The following is a 13,861-nucleotide window of genomic DNA, read 5'->3' on the forward strand; positions in this document are numbered from 1 at the left end:
AGAATCTGGGAGTAGTTTATGGGAATAAGATTGCAATGAATATTTGACAAGAATGGGATTGCTCTGTAAATGGGCATGGACCAAATAAGTTGAAATGTCCTATAAGGAAATATGGTAATATAATGCTCCATTACATTCATCATATCAAGCTAAATTTCCTGTGATCTGGGCCTGTTAAACATTTTGAAAGGAAATCCCTATTGTGTAAAGCAGAGTGTGCAGCTGTTTTGGACGGCTGTGATATAACTACACAGGATTGTGGAATTTCTTACTTCCCTCTGTAGGCTTTCGGTTTTAACAACTTTAACGTGCAGACTGGGGAGCATAGGAAAGGTATGCTGGGATAAAAAGTACATTGGAGGGAAAATATGACCAGAATGGAATTGTTCTGAGAGCTGGTATGAGAGGAGGAGACCCTCCTTCAGTGCTGTGTGAAAATACAAAATGTGCAGTATATTCTCTTTAAAAAAAAAGCAAAATTACCTTACTGAACAAGGAACAAAGCAGATATCAATATAGGCTATTGGACACCTGAAATGCATTAGTTTTTTGCAGAGCCAAATAATCCCCATTAAAGGTGTTCAAAAGGATATTAATAACCAGGTCTGGTTATATGGGTGAATATTATAAATGCAGAATAGGAGCACCAGGAAACAAAACTTGAGCAAGAACAGTTCACTTCCTAAACATAGGAATTAAATGAAAAAAAATACAAGATGTAAGCAATAACATGAACACAATTTTATTGCATGTAGCTCTATGGAAAGCATTTGCGATAAATATAAACACTATACAGAACTCTAAGCCAGTCTCCCATTCACAGACATGGTGGATTAACATTAAAATGCTAAACAATATTTACAGTGGAAGACACAGCAAGATAAAGTTAGATATTTTTAACCTTCTGTTGTGTGTGGTGCAGGAATAGCAATATATAGAGTATCAACCCTCTGCTTTTCTGTACAGCCAAAAGAAAAACTATGTCCATTTGTCAAATTAATTTACAAAAGGAATACAATTGCTCCATCTTTGTTTTTTTACTATTATACAGCAGCATACTATTGTCTGGAAGATGCAACTTTTATTTTGCATGTATGAGATGAGGGAAGGTACCTGTGTAAGTGTAGTGTAAACCATCCAAACCAATTCTCTATTCTACCCCCTTCCTCCCATTAGCTCATAATCAATATTCAAATTAAGGCATTCCTTTACCAAGTTATAGAACTAGCCATTATTTTTAAACATTGATTTAACTGTACTTAATGCATACCATTCTCAACTCTTTTTTTTTACAATTTGTGCAAAGTCCAATTACATACAAAAAACACGGCAAAGGTCTTTTGATGGACAGAAATTATAGGTACTAACCAATATACTGAGAAAAATAGTTAACATATCTTGATGACCCTGAATTTGTAACTTCATCATTCTGCTTTTTACCCCTGAAATGGAAGCAGGTACCTTCTCTCATTTGCTCTTATGTTGCTTTCTACCACTAACAATTTTTTTCAGTACCTACCAAGTGATATGTAAATCTTTATCCGGAATTAGCTTTCCAGCACAATACTGAATAATTTATTTAACTCTAAGCTATATAGACTGAGGAAAAACATTGCATACTGTATATGCCATACCTATTTGGCCATAAGTTGGCTTTTGAGGTTACTGTATAAAATCAGCACACAAGTTGCCAGTGCTCAGTTTCTTGCACTGATAACCTTCAGGACCTAGATATTTGATTTCTTAACTAAACTGCATGATGATCCTGGTATTCCTTTCTCAGCACATGTTGACTATGTCTTAACTATTCAAAAAAATCTAAAAACCCTATTAGTACCAAAATGTACCAGCCCAATTAGATCTACTACATTTTTTCATTCAGTACCTTTTGGTACTAGAATATTATCTCTAACTATACTAAATTCAGGAAACTACATAGGATAGTTAATCCCCTAAGAACTATAGTGGTCTTACAATAGATGTGCATTTGTGAATCCCAAAAAACCCCAACCCCATCCCTCCCCCCCCCCCCCCCCCCCAATTTTTGTTGGTATAGATCTCTTAACAGAATGGTATTCCTAGCTCTATAATTACATATTCATGCAGTATCTGGTGTTTATAATTATCACTGAACCACGTAATTCTCATTGGGTTGGGTCAGTAACTAAAATTTGTACCTTACTATTATATATTCCACATAGTACCACCTGTGGTCCAACGTCAGCACATACCTTTACTACCAGTGGTGCAATCTGCAGTCATTAGAACAAGCTGTAGAATAGCATTACCTTAGTACAGGTCAAGTAGCAGTTATTGTACCAATAGCATAAAAATCTAAATTTAGCAGCAATCGAAAACCAGATAACACAACCAACTGTTGCAAAAGGCAACATTTCGCACTTCATAATTATTGTAACCACCTATATTACCTTTTACTTATGCCATGCAGTTCATCACACAGCTCAATACAAACATCATAAGCAGCCAGGAGTTTAAGTAAACAAATGTTAGGGTATTACTGTTAATCATTGAAATTCCCCTTTCATTTAGGATGCCATCAGAATGCTCAAGTAAATGTGGTTCACATTTGTATATATTTACCAATGCACATCACCTTTATTAGAACATTCTTTGCAGCTCGTTGAGGTTTACAGGAAAAGGCAGGTGCTCGAATGTGCAAATTGTTTTATCTGGTTGACCTCAAGATGAATCCATTGAGGAAAGAAATTAGATGCTGGTGGTAGCACAAAATGGGCAACATCCCATTATTCCTGTTATGCACAACACCCAATATTTAACTTCATCAGCTGCAGTTGGAAACAAAAATCATACTGTCAACATCAGAGTCAAATTTCCAGCCCTTTTATTTCTTCGCTAGCTTTGTTTTAATCTGAGATTTTTACTTATTTTTGCTCTTTTCCATTTCCTCTATTGTGAAATTAAAATAATGGTGTGAACAAGCTGAATGACACAACCATGGAAATTAATGTGTCAAGGTTTCTAATGGAGAAATCATTACAATCAATATGCTTTCAGACCATTTCACTATTGCTGCTCGTAAACGGTGTAATTGGTAATGATCAGTTGAGAAAAAGATCAATATTAGGAAATTAATGCTGAAAATACACCCCACCTTGGTTTAAGTCACTGCTGCCTGACCTGGCCCAGTCATTCCAGCATTTTTTTTTTAAATTTTGGTTTAGATCACTTTGTCTTGCCAGTTTCAATTAAATTAAGTTAAATTTTAGAAAAACTGGAGGGGGAGAGAGTAAGGGACGGAGAGTATAGAGAGCTGAGAATACACCAATGCATATAATAAAGACATCATTCATTCCAGAAGCTGCCTCTCTCCAACTTTAAAACTTGCTTACTTTTAACTAAAGGTTACAACAGCTACTGCAAAAGAAAGTGCAGATGATACTTGATCTACATTTTTAACCACTCTTCCAAACAGGAGAACATTCTACATCTAATGCAAAAGGAGAGCTCATGAATGGGGTGGGGTGGGGAGAGGGGACACATGATTTATATTGCATTACTGATGCACCCAATTTATTTTAATTGTTATTTAGATGCAATTCTTAAGCAGGATGGATCTCATTATGAATTATTTAATGCATTCTGAAACATTGTCCAATACAGTGAATCTCAGATGATTAATCACTTGAATTAATATATAGGAAGCTATATCCCTTGCTTTCCAATTCAGCACAAAACTGTAATAAGGGAAGAAATTAATTGGATGATTTCCTACAGATTGGCAAAGGATTAACTAATTTATATTATGCCTATCATTCAAAACCTTACCCAAAAAATTTTTAAATTAAAACTCTCTCATCTTCATATACTTTTCTCAGGTCAAAGGGTCAAGTAAACTGGTATAAACATGTTCTGTGCACAACAGCGAGTACACAAAGGAGACCAAACAATTCCAGAGATTCCATTTCATAGTTCTAGTGGAAACCAGGCACCAGTGGTTTCCAGACACTCAAAACTTCCCAGTTCAGCTAGATGGGTAAGTATACAATAGAAGAATAAAACAAAAAAAATGAAGAGCATGATTGACTCTGTTGCCCTGTGCAAGATAGCCAACCACCCATTCTCCTGTCCATATGTTGTGTGGTAAATTAAAAATATACCTAATAATAAAAAAATTCAATGCAATCACCTTCAACTGGACAAACACAATGCTTTAGTGTTTATTCAGACTTATCCCATCAGTGAAAAACCATGGGTATGAAATTGTTCTTTGATGAAACGTATCAAATAGGAGCTACTGATTTAATGTGAACTAAATAACATTTACAATGGGCAAAAAATATTTAGTGTCTTTTTAGCACTAGCAACCAAAGACAAAGTTATACACCTTCATATTCTGACAGCTTAGATTAGTTGGATTTAATAAAGACCTTCTGTTTTGTTTTTCAGAAACAACATTAGAAAATTGATGATTTTTAAAGTACAATCTAAGAATTTATGAAAGACAGATAGACCAATTGAACTGAATACTAAATCCTGTAGTTTGGAGCAATTTGTGCAGTGAGAATATCACTGATTACTTAGACCACTGTTAAAAGCAGCCAGCATTCGTCACATCTTCTACTAGATTAACACTGTTGAAGGGTAGTACTACGGTCCATAAACTGTTGGTACCATAAATAATAAACACCATCTCAATTGTTCAGGAAAATATAAAATAGGGGAAAATCTGCAGTAAACTTTAGTGAACCACTCAATAAATTCCATGAATCTGATAATAAATGTTACAACAATCAGGGTTGCATCCAGTACCTTTGAATCCCCATTTTAAGGTGTGGCACATTTGTATTGTCCATAACTCTTATGACTAATGTTACAGGGTAGACTGAAGTTCCTTTTCAATTATACCCTTTATTGAAAGTACTGCTTATGTGATTTCATAAACAGTACTTCTGACTGCAATGAAGTTTGGGTAGTCTTATTTGGAACCAAAATTAACCCCTCTAACCCAGAATAAATATAGTCCATCACATACCAGTAATTAAAGCTACATTCTTTAACACAAAATACAAACATTTTTAAAACCTTTTCACGTTTTTCTGTTCAATATAATAGGGGGGAAAACCTCAACTTAAGCTGTCCAAAACTGTACCCACAGGAAAACAAATGCTCCTTGCTATGGTTTGGACAAAAAAAATTGTTGGGAGGCAGAGACAAAAATCACACTCACTAGCCAAATTAAACACAAACTGTACAGCAAGTAGATTAAATCAAGGGACAGAAAAGAAAAATCACTATTGATGACTATATTTGGCATCATTCCCTCTGCAGCTGTGTAGAAGAGGATGTGGAGATATGTGTTATTACAAAGGCAGTGTCACAAAAATTTTAACAAACCCAGAGAACAGCAAGGAGGAAAAGTGTAAATGTCAATGTCTACTTTTTAAAATCATGCACCATGATAAGCCTTTAGGGAGAATGCAATCTGCACATTCCTGAATGGTTAATTCTGTCAGAGATACTGACAGTGGATTTTCATTTGCATTGACATAATGCATATGCAGATCAAAAGCCATCAACAACACTATAGATTTAAAAAGTGAAATAAAGCAGCTTTTAAACAGGAAAAGTGTCTTAGCAAAGTCTAGGCATAACTGACATTGTGAACATATCAAATACCTGATAAAATAAACTTTTCAATGGGTTTACAAATATTTTCCTTGTTTGACCTGACAGAGTAGATAGCTTGCCCACAGAAGTCTGAACTTTGTGTCAACCTATGCTACATTCACGAGGTTTAATAATTTGGCCTACTTGGCTCAAGGCCACAGAAGATTTCCAACATGACTGCCTTTAAACAGCACAAGTTAAAAAAGAAGAAAGCAATGAACTATATACAGTTGGTCTGAGAAGCTGAGGGATCTGCTGAACTACACTTTCTTGATTTTCCAAAGGTGTGAAACTTAAACAAGTGATCTATAAAACTTGTTAGTCCTTTGTAAGAAGTATTTTTCCCAAAATTGCTACCCTTTCAAAATAACATATCTGGGTGCATAGTAAAACAGAACAATCTTAAATATCCCCACAGAACATGCATTATGTTCCACAAATGATTGTAATGTTTCTTACAAATCATTTTTGTTTTCTTAACTCCACGCAGCACTATCGAAGAAAGCCCATTAGTGCCTGAACTGGGGAACACCAATAAAAAGATTTTTTAACATATTTGTGAAATGTTTTGCAAAAATGGTGAACATTTAACTACTTTGTTAACATTCAAATGGATTTAAAAAGTTTCAGTAAATAGGTTCACATTAGCTATGGCTCTTTTTTTTCTTTTTTGCTGAGCTGAAACTTGTAGGAAGAGTGTCTTTTTGTTGAAGTAAGTACCAAAAAGGCAGCAATTTGTTGTCCTTGTCCTGTTGAGATTCATGTGTTGACATTTCCCAACCTGGTTCATGGGAAAATAGCAGGTATGTGTGTATTCTTGCAAAGTTTGACTGCTTCAGACAGTACCAGTTCCATCTAGCAGGTTGTACAATTGCATGGTAAGTACCATGGGAAAAGGTACATTCAATCCTTTCCTCTGTTGACATGGATTTTAATCATGTTGGTGTACTTAATCTGTAGGAGACAAAAAAATAAATTGGTTAAAATCTGAATGCTACAAATACAAAATGCAGCGAACCATTAAAGTGTGCCGTTCAAGATTTCACTCATTGTAAACATCAAGTTCGGAACTAGTACAACATTCAATAAGACTATATGAAACTCCATTCTGCTGATCAACAAACTTCTGTACATTTTGCTGCAAAAGTACTATTTCTTTTTCTAGGAACAATTCCTATCAGTAAATTTCCTGTGCGATAATAATGTCATCATGGAGAGTGCAATAGTGACTCTAACCTCATTTGCACATGCTTCAATGGGTTTTATTTAGTGACTTCAATATAATCTGGTATTCTATAACAGTCTGTAATAAATGGAGTTTTAGGAACTCTCTTCCAGAAATTTGATGCTCCAATTCTTTTCAGTTGACAGTGACATGTGTTCTAAGTTTGTAAGTATCAGAAATATCCTACTACTTTAAACATTCATACAAGTCTGGATGATACTATCAGAATCAGGGTAGTAAAAAGGTGAATAGTAATTTTCTCCTCCATGTACCATGGATTATAAAAGCCATTCACAGTATTACAGAGTATAAATACTGCAAAGGGTTAGAACCCAAAATCTGTTTTCTTAATCCCACATGGGAATATGACAATAGTTATTTTTGAAAACTGGGGCGACAAGCACTCTGTATTTTGTGAATAGCTTACAGAAAGAATTACTGAAAACATTCATTTTACCAATTCATTTGTAACCACAGCATCTACAACTGCCCAATTTCCCACTCTTGCATCATTCACTTTACAGCCCCCAAGTTTTAAATGTAGTTCTTGGTGAAGCTGGACAAATATTAGGTCAATTTCGACATGAATGTACAATATTCCTTAACCCTTCCCTGACGTCCCTGAACTCTTCCATCATCCACGTAGCAGTCTTCAGATCTTTCTGCAAACACTATCTTTCTCATTAAATCTACTCATCTACCTTCCACAACACTAGCTTCCTATTCAATCCTGAGCTACACTGTCAATTCAGGAAATTATAGGCCGGTAAGTTTGACGCTGGTAGTAGGTAAATTATTGGAAGGAGTACTAAGAGATAGGATCTACAAGTATTTAGATAGACAGGGACTTATTAAGGTGAGTCAACACTGATTTGTACATGGTAGGTCATGTTTAACAAATCTATTAGAGTTTTTTGAGGAGGTTACAAGAAAAGTGGATGAAGGGAAGGCAGTGGATGTTGTCTACATGGATTTCAGTAAGGCCTTTGACAAGGTCCCGCATGGGAGGTTAATTAGGAAGATTCAGTTGCTAGGTATACATGGTGAGGTAGTAAACTGGATTAGACATTGGCTCAATGGGAGAAGCCAGAGTGTGGTAGTCGAGGATTGCTTCTCTGAGTGGAGGCCTGTGACTAGTGGTGTGCCATTGGGATCAGTGCTGGGTCCATTGTTATTTGTCATCTATATCAATGATCTGGATGATAATGTGGTAAAATGGTAGGGCACTGAGAAGTGCAGTAGAACAGAGGGATCTAGGAATACAGATACAAAATTCCCTAAAAGTGGCGTCACAGGTAGGTAGGGTAGTAAAGAGAGCTTTTGGTACATTGGCCTTTATAAATCAAAGTACTGAGTATAAGAGTTGGAATGTTATGGTGAGGTTGTATAAGGCATTGGTGAGGCTGAATTTGGAGTATTGTGTGCCGTTTTGGTCACCAAATTACAGGAAGGATATTAATAAGAGTGAAGAGAAGGTTTACAAGGATGTTGCCGGGACTTGAGAAACTGAGATACAGAGAAAGGTTGAATAGGTTAAGATTTTATTCCCCAGGGCGTAGAAGAATGAGGGGAGACTTGATCGAGTTATATAAAATTATGATGGGTATAGATAGAGTGAATGTAAGTAGGCTTTTTCCACTGAGTCTAGGGGAGGAAAAAAAAAGAGGACATGGGTTAATGGTGAAGGGGGAAAAGTTTAAAGGGAACATTGGGGGGGGGGGCTTCTTCACACAGAGAGTGGTGGGAGTGTGGAATGAGCTGCCAGATGAAGTTGTAAATGCGGGCTCACTTTTAACATTTAAGAAAAACTTGAACAGGTACATGGATGAGAGGTATGTGGAGGGATATAGGCCAAGTGCAGGTCAGTGGGACTAGGCAAAAAAATAGTTCGGCACAGCCAAGAAGGGCCAAAAGGCCTGTTTCTGTGCTGTAATGTTCTATGGTTAATCCAGATCCCCTTTTCTCCAATGAAGACAGCATATTTTCAAATAAAAATCAAATAAAACTGCAGATGCTTGAAATCCAAAATAAAAACAGAAAATGTTGGAAATACTCCGGTAGCTTCTGTACAAAAATAACATTTCTTCAGAACTGGGAAAGAGATTAGAAGAGATGACTTTAAATTACAGAGAAGGTGATGAGGAAAAGGAAAGGAAAAAGGGGAATATTTGGAATGGAGCAAGACTGGGTCAAATGAATTAATGATGCAGCAAGACTATGATTATACAGTCGGCCCTCCTTATCCGCGAGGGATTGGTTCCGGGACCCCTCGCGGATACCAAAAAACACAGATGCTCAAGTCCCTTATCCAACCCGTCTCAATGCGGTGGACCTTAGGATTCAGCGGAACCCCAGACCTTATTTAACATGTCTCAGTGCTGTGGACATTAGGACCCGGCAGCGGAGCACTGAATCTGTAGTGTTTCTGTTCATGAAAATAATCACGATCACAATTGAAAATAAAGTGGAAATAATAAAGCAATTGGAAAAAGGTGAAATGCCATCGGTCATCGGAAAAGCGTTAGGCTACAGTCGGTCAACTATCGGAACAATTTTAAAGGATAAAGTGAGAAAGGCCCTGCCCCGATGAAAGCTACAATTATTACTAAGCAACGCAGTGGTTTAATAATTGGGTTTTGGTTTTTGATCCTCCACATCAACCAGGCATAGAAGGAGAAGGAAAGCGCACTCGGAAGTGGTCTATCACTGGATCGAACGCAGGAACTTCCCGAGCCCAGCGCTGAAACATACGTTCGTAAGTGTTTTATATGCATAGAAAGGTAAAATATATACTATATACTAAGACAAACATTTGACTAATGGTCGCTAAATAATATCGGATGTACCTGTTCCGACTTACATAATAAGAGAACTTCTGATTTTTTTCGATCCCAATCCACGGTAACCTACGCACATCCTCCCGTATACTTTAAATCATCTCTAGATTACTTATAATACCTAATACGATGTAAATGCTATGTAATATAGTTGTTATACTGCATTGTTTAGGAAACAATGACAAGAAAAAAAAGTCTGTACATGCTCGAATAACAAGTGCTGGAAGAGCACTTCCAGGTTTTCTCGATTCGCAGTTGGTTGAATTCATGTATGCAGAACTCGCGGATAAGGAGGGCCGACTGTACTTTGTTCTGTGTTTTGGGATGTATTTATCATCATCATGTGCCATGTCATATGACGTGGGTGAACATGGTCTTGACCTTGATTGTTCTTGACAATTTTTTTTCTGCAGAAGTGGTTTGCCATTGCCTTATTCTGGGCAGTGTCTTTACAAGACGGGTGACCCCAGCCATTATCAATACAGTCGGTCCACCTTATCCGCGGGTTCAGCATGCGTGGATTCAACCAACCGCGGATCGGGAAAACCCGGAAGTTCTCTCTCCAGCACTCGTTGTTTTAGCATGTACAGACTTTTTTTCTTGTCATTATTCCCTAAACAATACAGTATAACAACTATTTACATAGTATTTACTTTGTATCAGGCATTATAAGTAATCTGGAGATGATTTGAAAGTACAGGCAGTCCTGGGGTTATGAATGAGTTCTGTTCCTGAGTCCGCCTTTAAGTCGGATTCGAAGTTGGAACAGGTACATCCAGTATTATTTAGCGTCAGTTAGTCAAACGTTTGTCTTAGTATATAGTATATATTTTACCTTTCAATGCATATAAAACACTTAAGAAAACATATGTATTCCAATAATTATACCGCTGTGTTGCTTAGTAATAATTGTAGCTTTCATTGGGGCAGGGCCTTTCACATGCTCCATTATTATCTTTTAAAATTGTTCCGATCATTGACCGACTGTAGCCTAACGCTTTTCCGATGACCGATGGCATTTCACTTCTTTCCGGTTGCTTTATTATTTCCACTTTATTTTCAATCGTGATTGTTTTCCATCAATGGAACAGAAACACTGTGGATTCAGCAGCAGCTGTGGGCGGCAGGTCCCAAGCTCCGCCAGGTCCTGAAGTCCACCGCACTGAGACAGGTTAAATAAGGGACTTGATCATCCGCGTTGTTTGGTATTCGCGGGGGGCGGGGGTCCCGGAACCAATCCCCCGCGGATAAGGAGGGCCAACTGTACACTTCAGAGATTGTCTGCCTGGCATCAGCAGTTGCATAGCCAGGACTTGTGATATGCTCCAGCTGCTCATACGACCATCCACCACTTGCTCCCATGGCTACACGTGACCCTAGTCGGCTGGCTAAGCAGGTGCTACAGCTTCCCCAAGGGTGACCTGCAGGCTAGTGGATGGAAGAAGCACTTTACACCTCTTTTGGTAGAGAAGCATCTCCACCCTGCCACTCAATGGGATGTACTAATGTAGAGAATAGAACTGAGCCAATGTCACAGATGGAGGACACTGGGCAGGAATGGTCAGTGATCATAGACAGAAAGCGAGTAATCTGTCTTTCCTGGAAATAGCATAGCCACTTGGAAAATGTAGTGCTGTTCCTGTTTCTGTTCCTTTTTCATTTAATACACCTCAGTACAAGCAGGACACAGCACATCCTATCCTTACCAAATACTGCTCTCCCTTGTCCCTGCCAGCCAACACGCATCCTATTCAACAACAAAGCTGGTCACCCTTACTCATGCTAACCTCTGGTTGCCTCCATATTCACTCAAGTTTCTGATAGACAATCCATCCATTGCCACAGCCTCAAGTGTCAAAATTCTCTTAGAACTTCATTTATTTGATCTCTTAACTAGTTCTCATTCAGTTTTGTCTTTGGATATTGAGCTCTGAAAATTGGTTCCCTAATACCATCTCTTCCATTTCAAATCCTTCTTTTTCATGATTCTTTGACTAAGCTTTGATCTTCATTCCTAACAACCTTCTTAGTATTCCCCAGGAAGAACAATGACTAAAAGAATGAATGATAAATCCTGTTAAGAAAACCATTTTAGTGAAACTATTGAGAGAAGTGGTTAAGAGGCTGTATGTCACCAGAAGTCAATCCTTTATCTTTGAATGATGTTGCTGGAGACAACATGAATAGATTTTGAGAAGCCAAAGACAGACAAGAAAGGGGGCTGAAGCTGCAAAGCCTCCAAATAGCCAATTCAGGAAATATTTTGGTGATTTTCTTAAAAATTATAGCTTAAAGAGATTTATCATGTCACAACCATTTTGAATGTTATTTTTATTTTACTATTAAGGGAATAGTATGTACTGTGGAAGTAGTTAAAACAAAACCCCTAGTCACAAGCTACTTTGACAACATCTATCATCCATTCTTACTACATTAGCAATTTATACTTGGTATTATCTTGCCTTGTTATATACATCATCCAACACGCTTTATTTAGTATTAATGGAATGCCTCCTGATTACATTATCTATACCACCCACTCAAAATGTGGCAAATCTAGAATTTGGAACCAAAACATTCTGCAGTTTTTAAAAAATTGTCAGATTAAATAATAATCTGAATGACATTCAATATTTCTTCCTCCAGGATTATGTTCAAGCACTCCAATTCCATTCTCCAATTAGATTTGTATTCTTTTCCAAGATTTATTTAAAATCTTGCAGCTCTGAGTCTTTTTAATTATAGTTCATTCACAGGATGTGGGTTGTTAGCAAAGTCAACATTTACTGTCCACCCATAGTTATGTTTTGAGAATTGCTCTTAATTTCTGCGTTAGAAATCAAATTCACATCATTTTATGCAATTTTCCACAGTTTAATTATTTTTACATTAGCATTTAATTATTTTTCTGTCACAACCTCATACGTTAGTTAGGTTTCATCTTCTAACACAGGCATGCTACTTTCTTAATGTGATTCGGATGGCAGGTCCTAACCACAATTTCATTATTTTAGTACATTATCAGAGGTTTATCAGCTTTTTCCCAGCTTTTCTTTGCTGATAAACTCCTTGGGAATTCCAGTTTACAAATCCCCATCAGGGAAGTACTATTTCCACTCACTTGAACTGCAAGAACCCAAATCTAAGTAATTTTTTTATGATTTCAGTTTATTTAGAAATGCTTTATATTGTTTTTACATTTGGGTATTTTTTATATATTTTTAAAAAATATACTTAACAGTTTATATGCTGAAGAGACATTCGTTTATATATGCCCCAGAGACATTCTGAAGCATTCATTTTTTTAGTACCTCAGACTGCCATCCAACCCATGAAGTGCAACTTATCTAGCTATCAAAGTTTCACATAAAATGTGAGCATTACAAAATGGGGGCAAGAGCAGACAGCCACAAAATCTGACTTCAGTGGCACAGGTTTAGCAAAAAATTCTAAGCAGAATTATCAGTGACTGTGTGTTTGCATTTAATATAGAACCCTGATCTATGTTATCTAACCATCTAAGTTATGGTTTCTTAGTACCAGACATAATCAGATTGTTTTTTCAAAACACAAACAACTAACATTTATTTGGTTAGGACTAACATATGTCACAATCAGTGCATTAGTAAAAGAGAAAAATACCAGTTTAGATACTTAAATGCAGTATTAAGAATTTATTGTAATCTCAAATTCCACTGCATCAGTAGGTTAACCACAACCATCAACTCTGTTCGTTTAACATTTGGAGTGGGTTTTATGCATCACTTTAAAAATATGCTATAGAAGTTCTCTGAATCTTAGGTTTATACAAATAACATCACCTATACTTTACATTAAATATAATTTGGTTTATGATTAGAGAGCAAACAAAATTGTTTAAACATAGTAAATTCACATTCTGGCATGTTGTTACTGAAATGACTGATTTACATTTTATGAACAGTAAAACAGAGCAATTTACAGCTAGACAGGAAAATTGACTAAATAATAGCACATGGTAATGCTCACGTCCAGGAAGCTACTCAGAAAATTCAAATAATAAATGTCTCTTTAAAAAAAATCGTTCTGCGATTTTTAAATTTCACTATGCAGAGATTCACATTTGCTGAACAAATTTCAGTTACTGCACTAACTCAAATTTGGGAAATAC

General features: G+C 36.7%; 1 protein-coding gene across 2 annotated transcripts in view; it reads right to left on the minus strand.

The window, feature by feature from the left end:
• Window positions 1-726: 726 nt before the first annotated feature.
• LOC140734223 (insulin receptor substrate 2-A-like) overlaps window positions 727-13,861 on the minus strand; it is a 52,332-nt gene continuing 39,197 nt past the window's right edge. For both annotated transcript variants that reach the window (XM_073057908.1, XM_073057909.1), the window contains one exon: window positions 727-6,603. In XM_073057908.1, the coding sequence (XP_072914009.1) occupies window positions 6,599-6,603 (5 nt within the window). In that variant the 3' untranslated portion in view covers window positions 727-6,598. The remainder of the gene's footprint in view (window positions 6,604-13,861) is intronic.

Source organism: Hemitrygon akajei, chromosome 10 (genome assembly GCF_048418815.1).
Source record: "Hemitrygon akajei chromosome 10, sHemAka1.3, whole genome shotgun sequence".
Classification (NCBI taxonomy): domain Eukaryota; kingdom Metazoa; phylum Chordata; class Chondrichthyes; order Myliobatiformes; family Dasyatidae; genus Hemitrygon; species Hemitrygon akajei.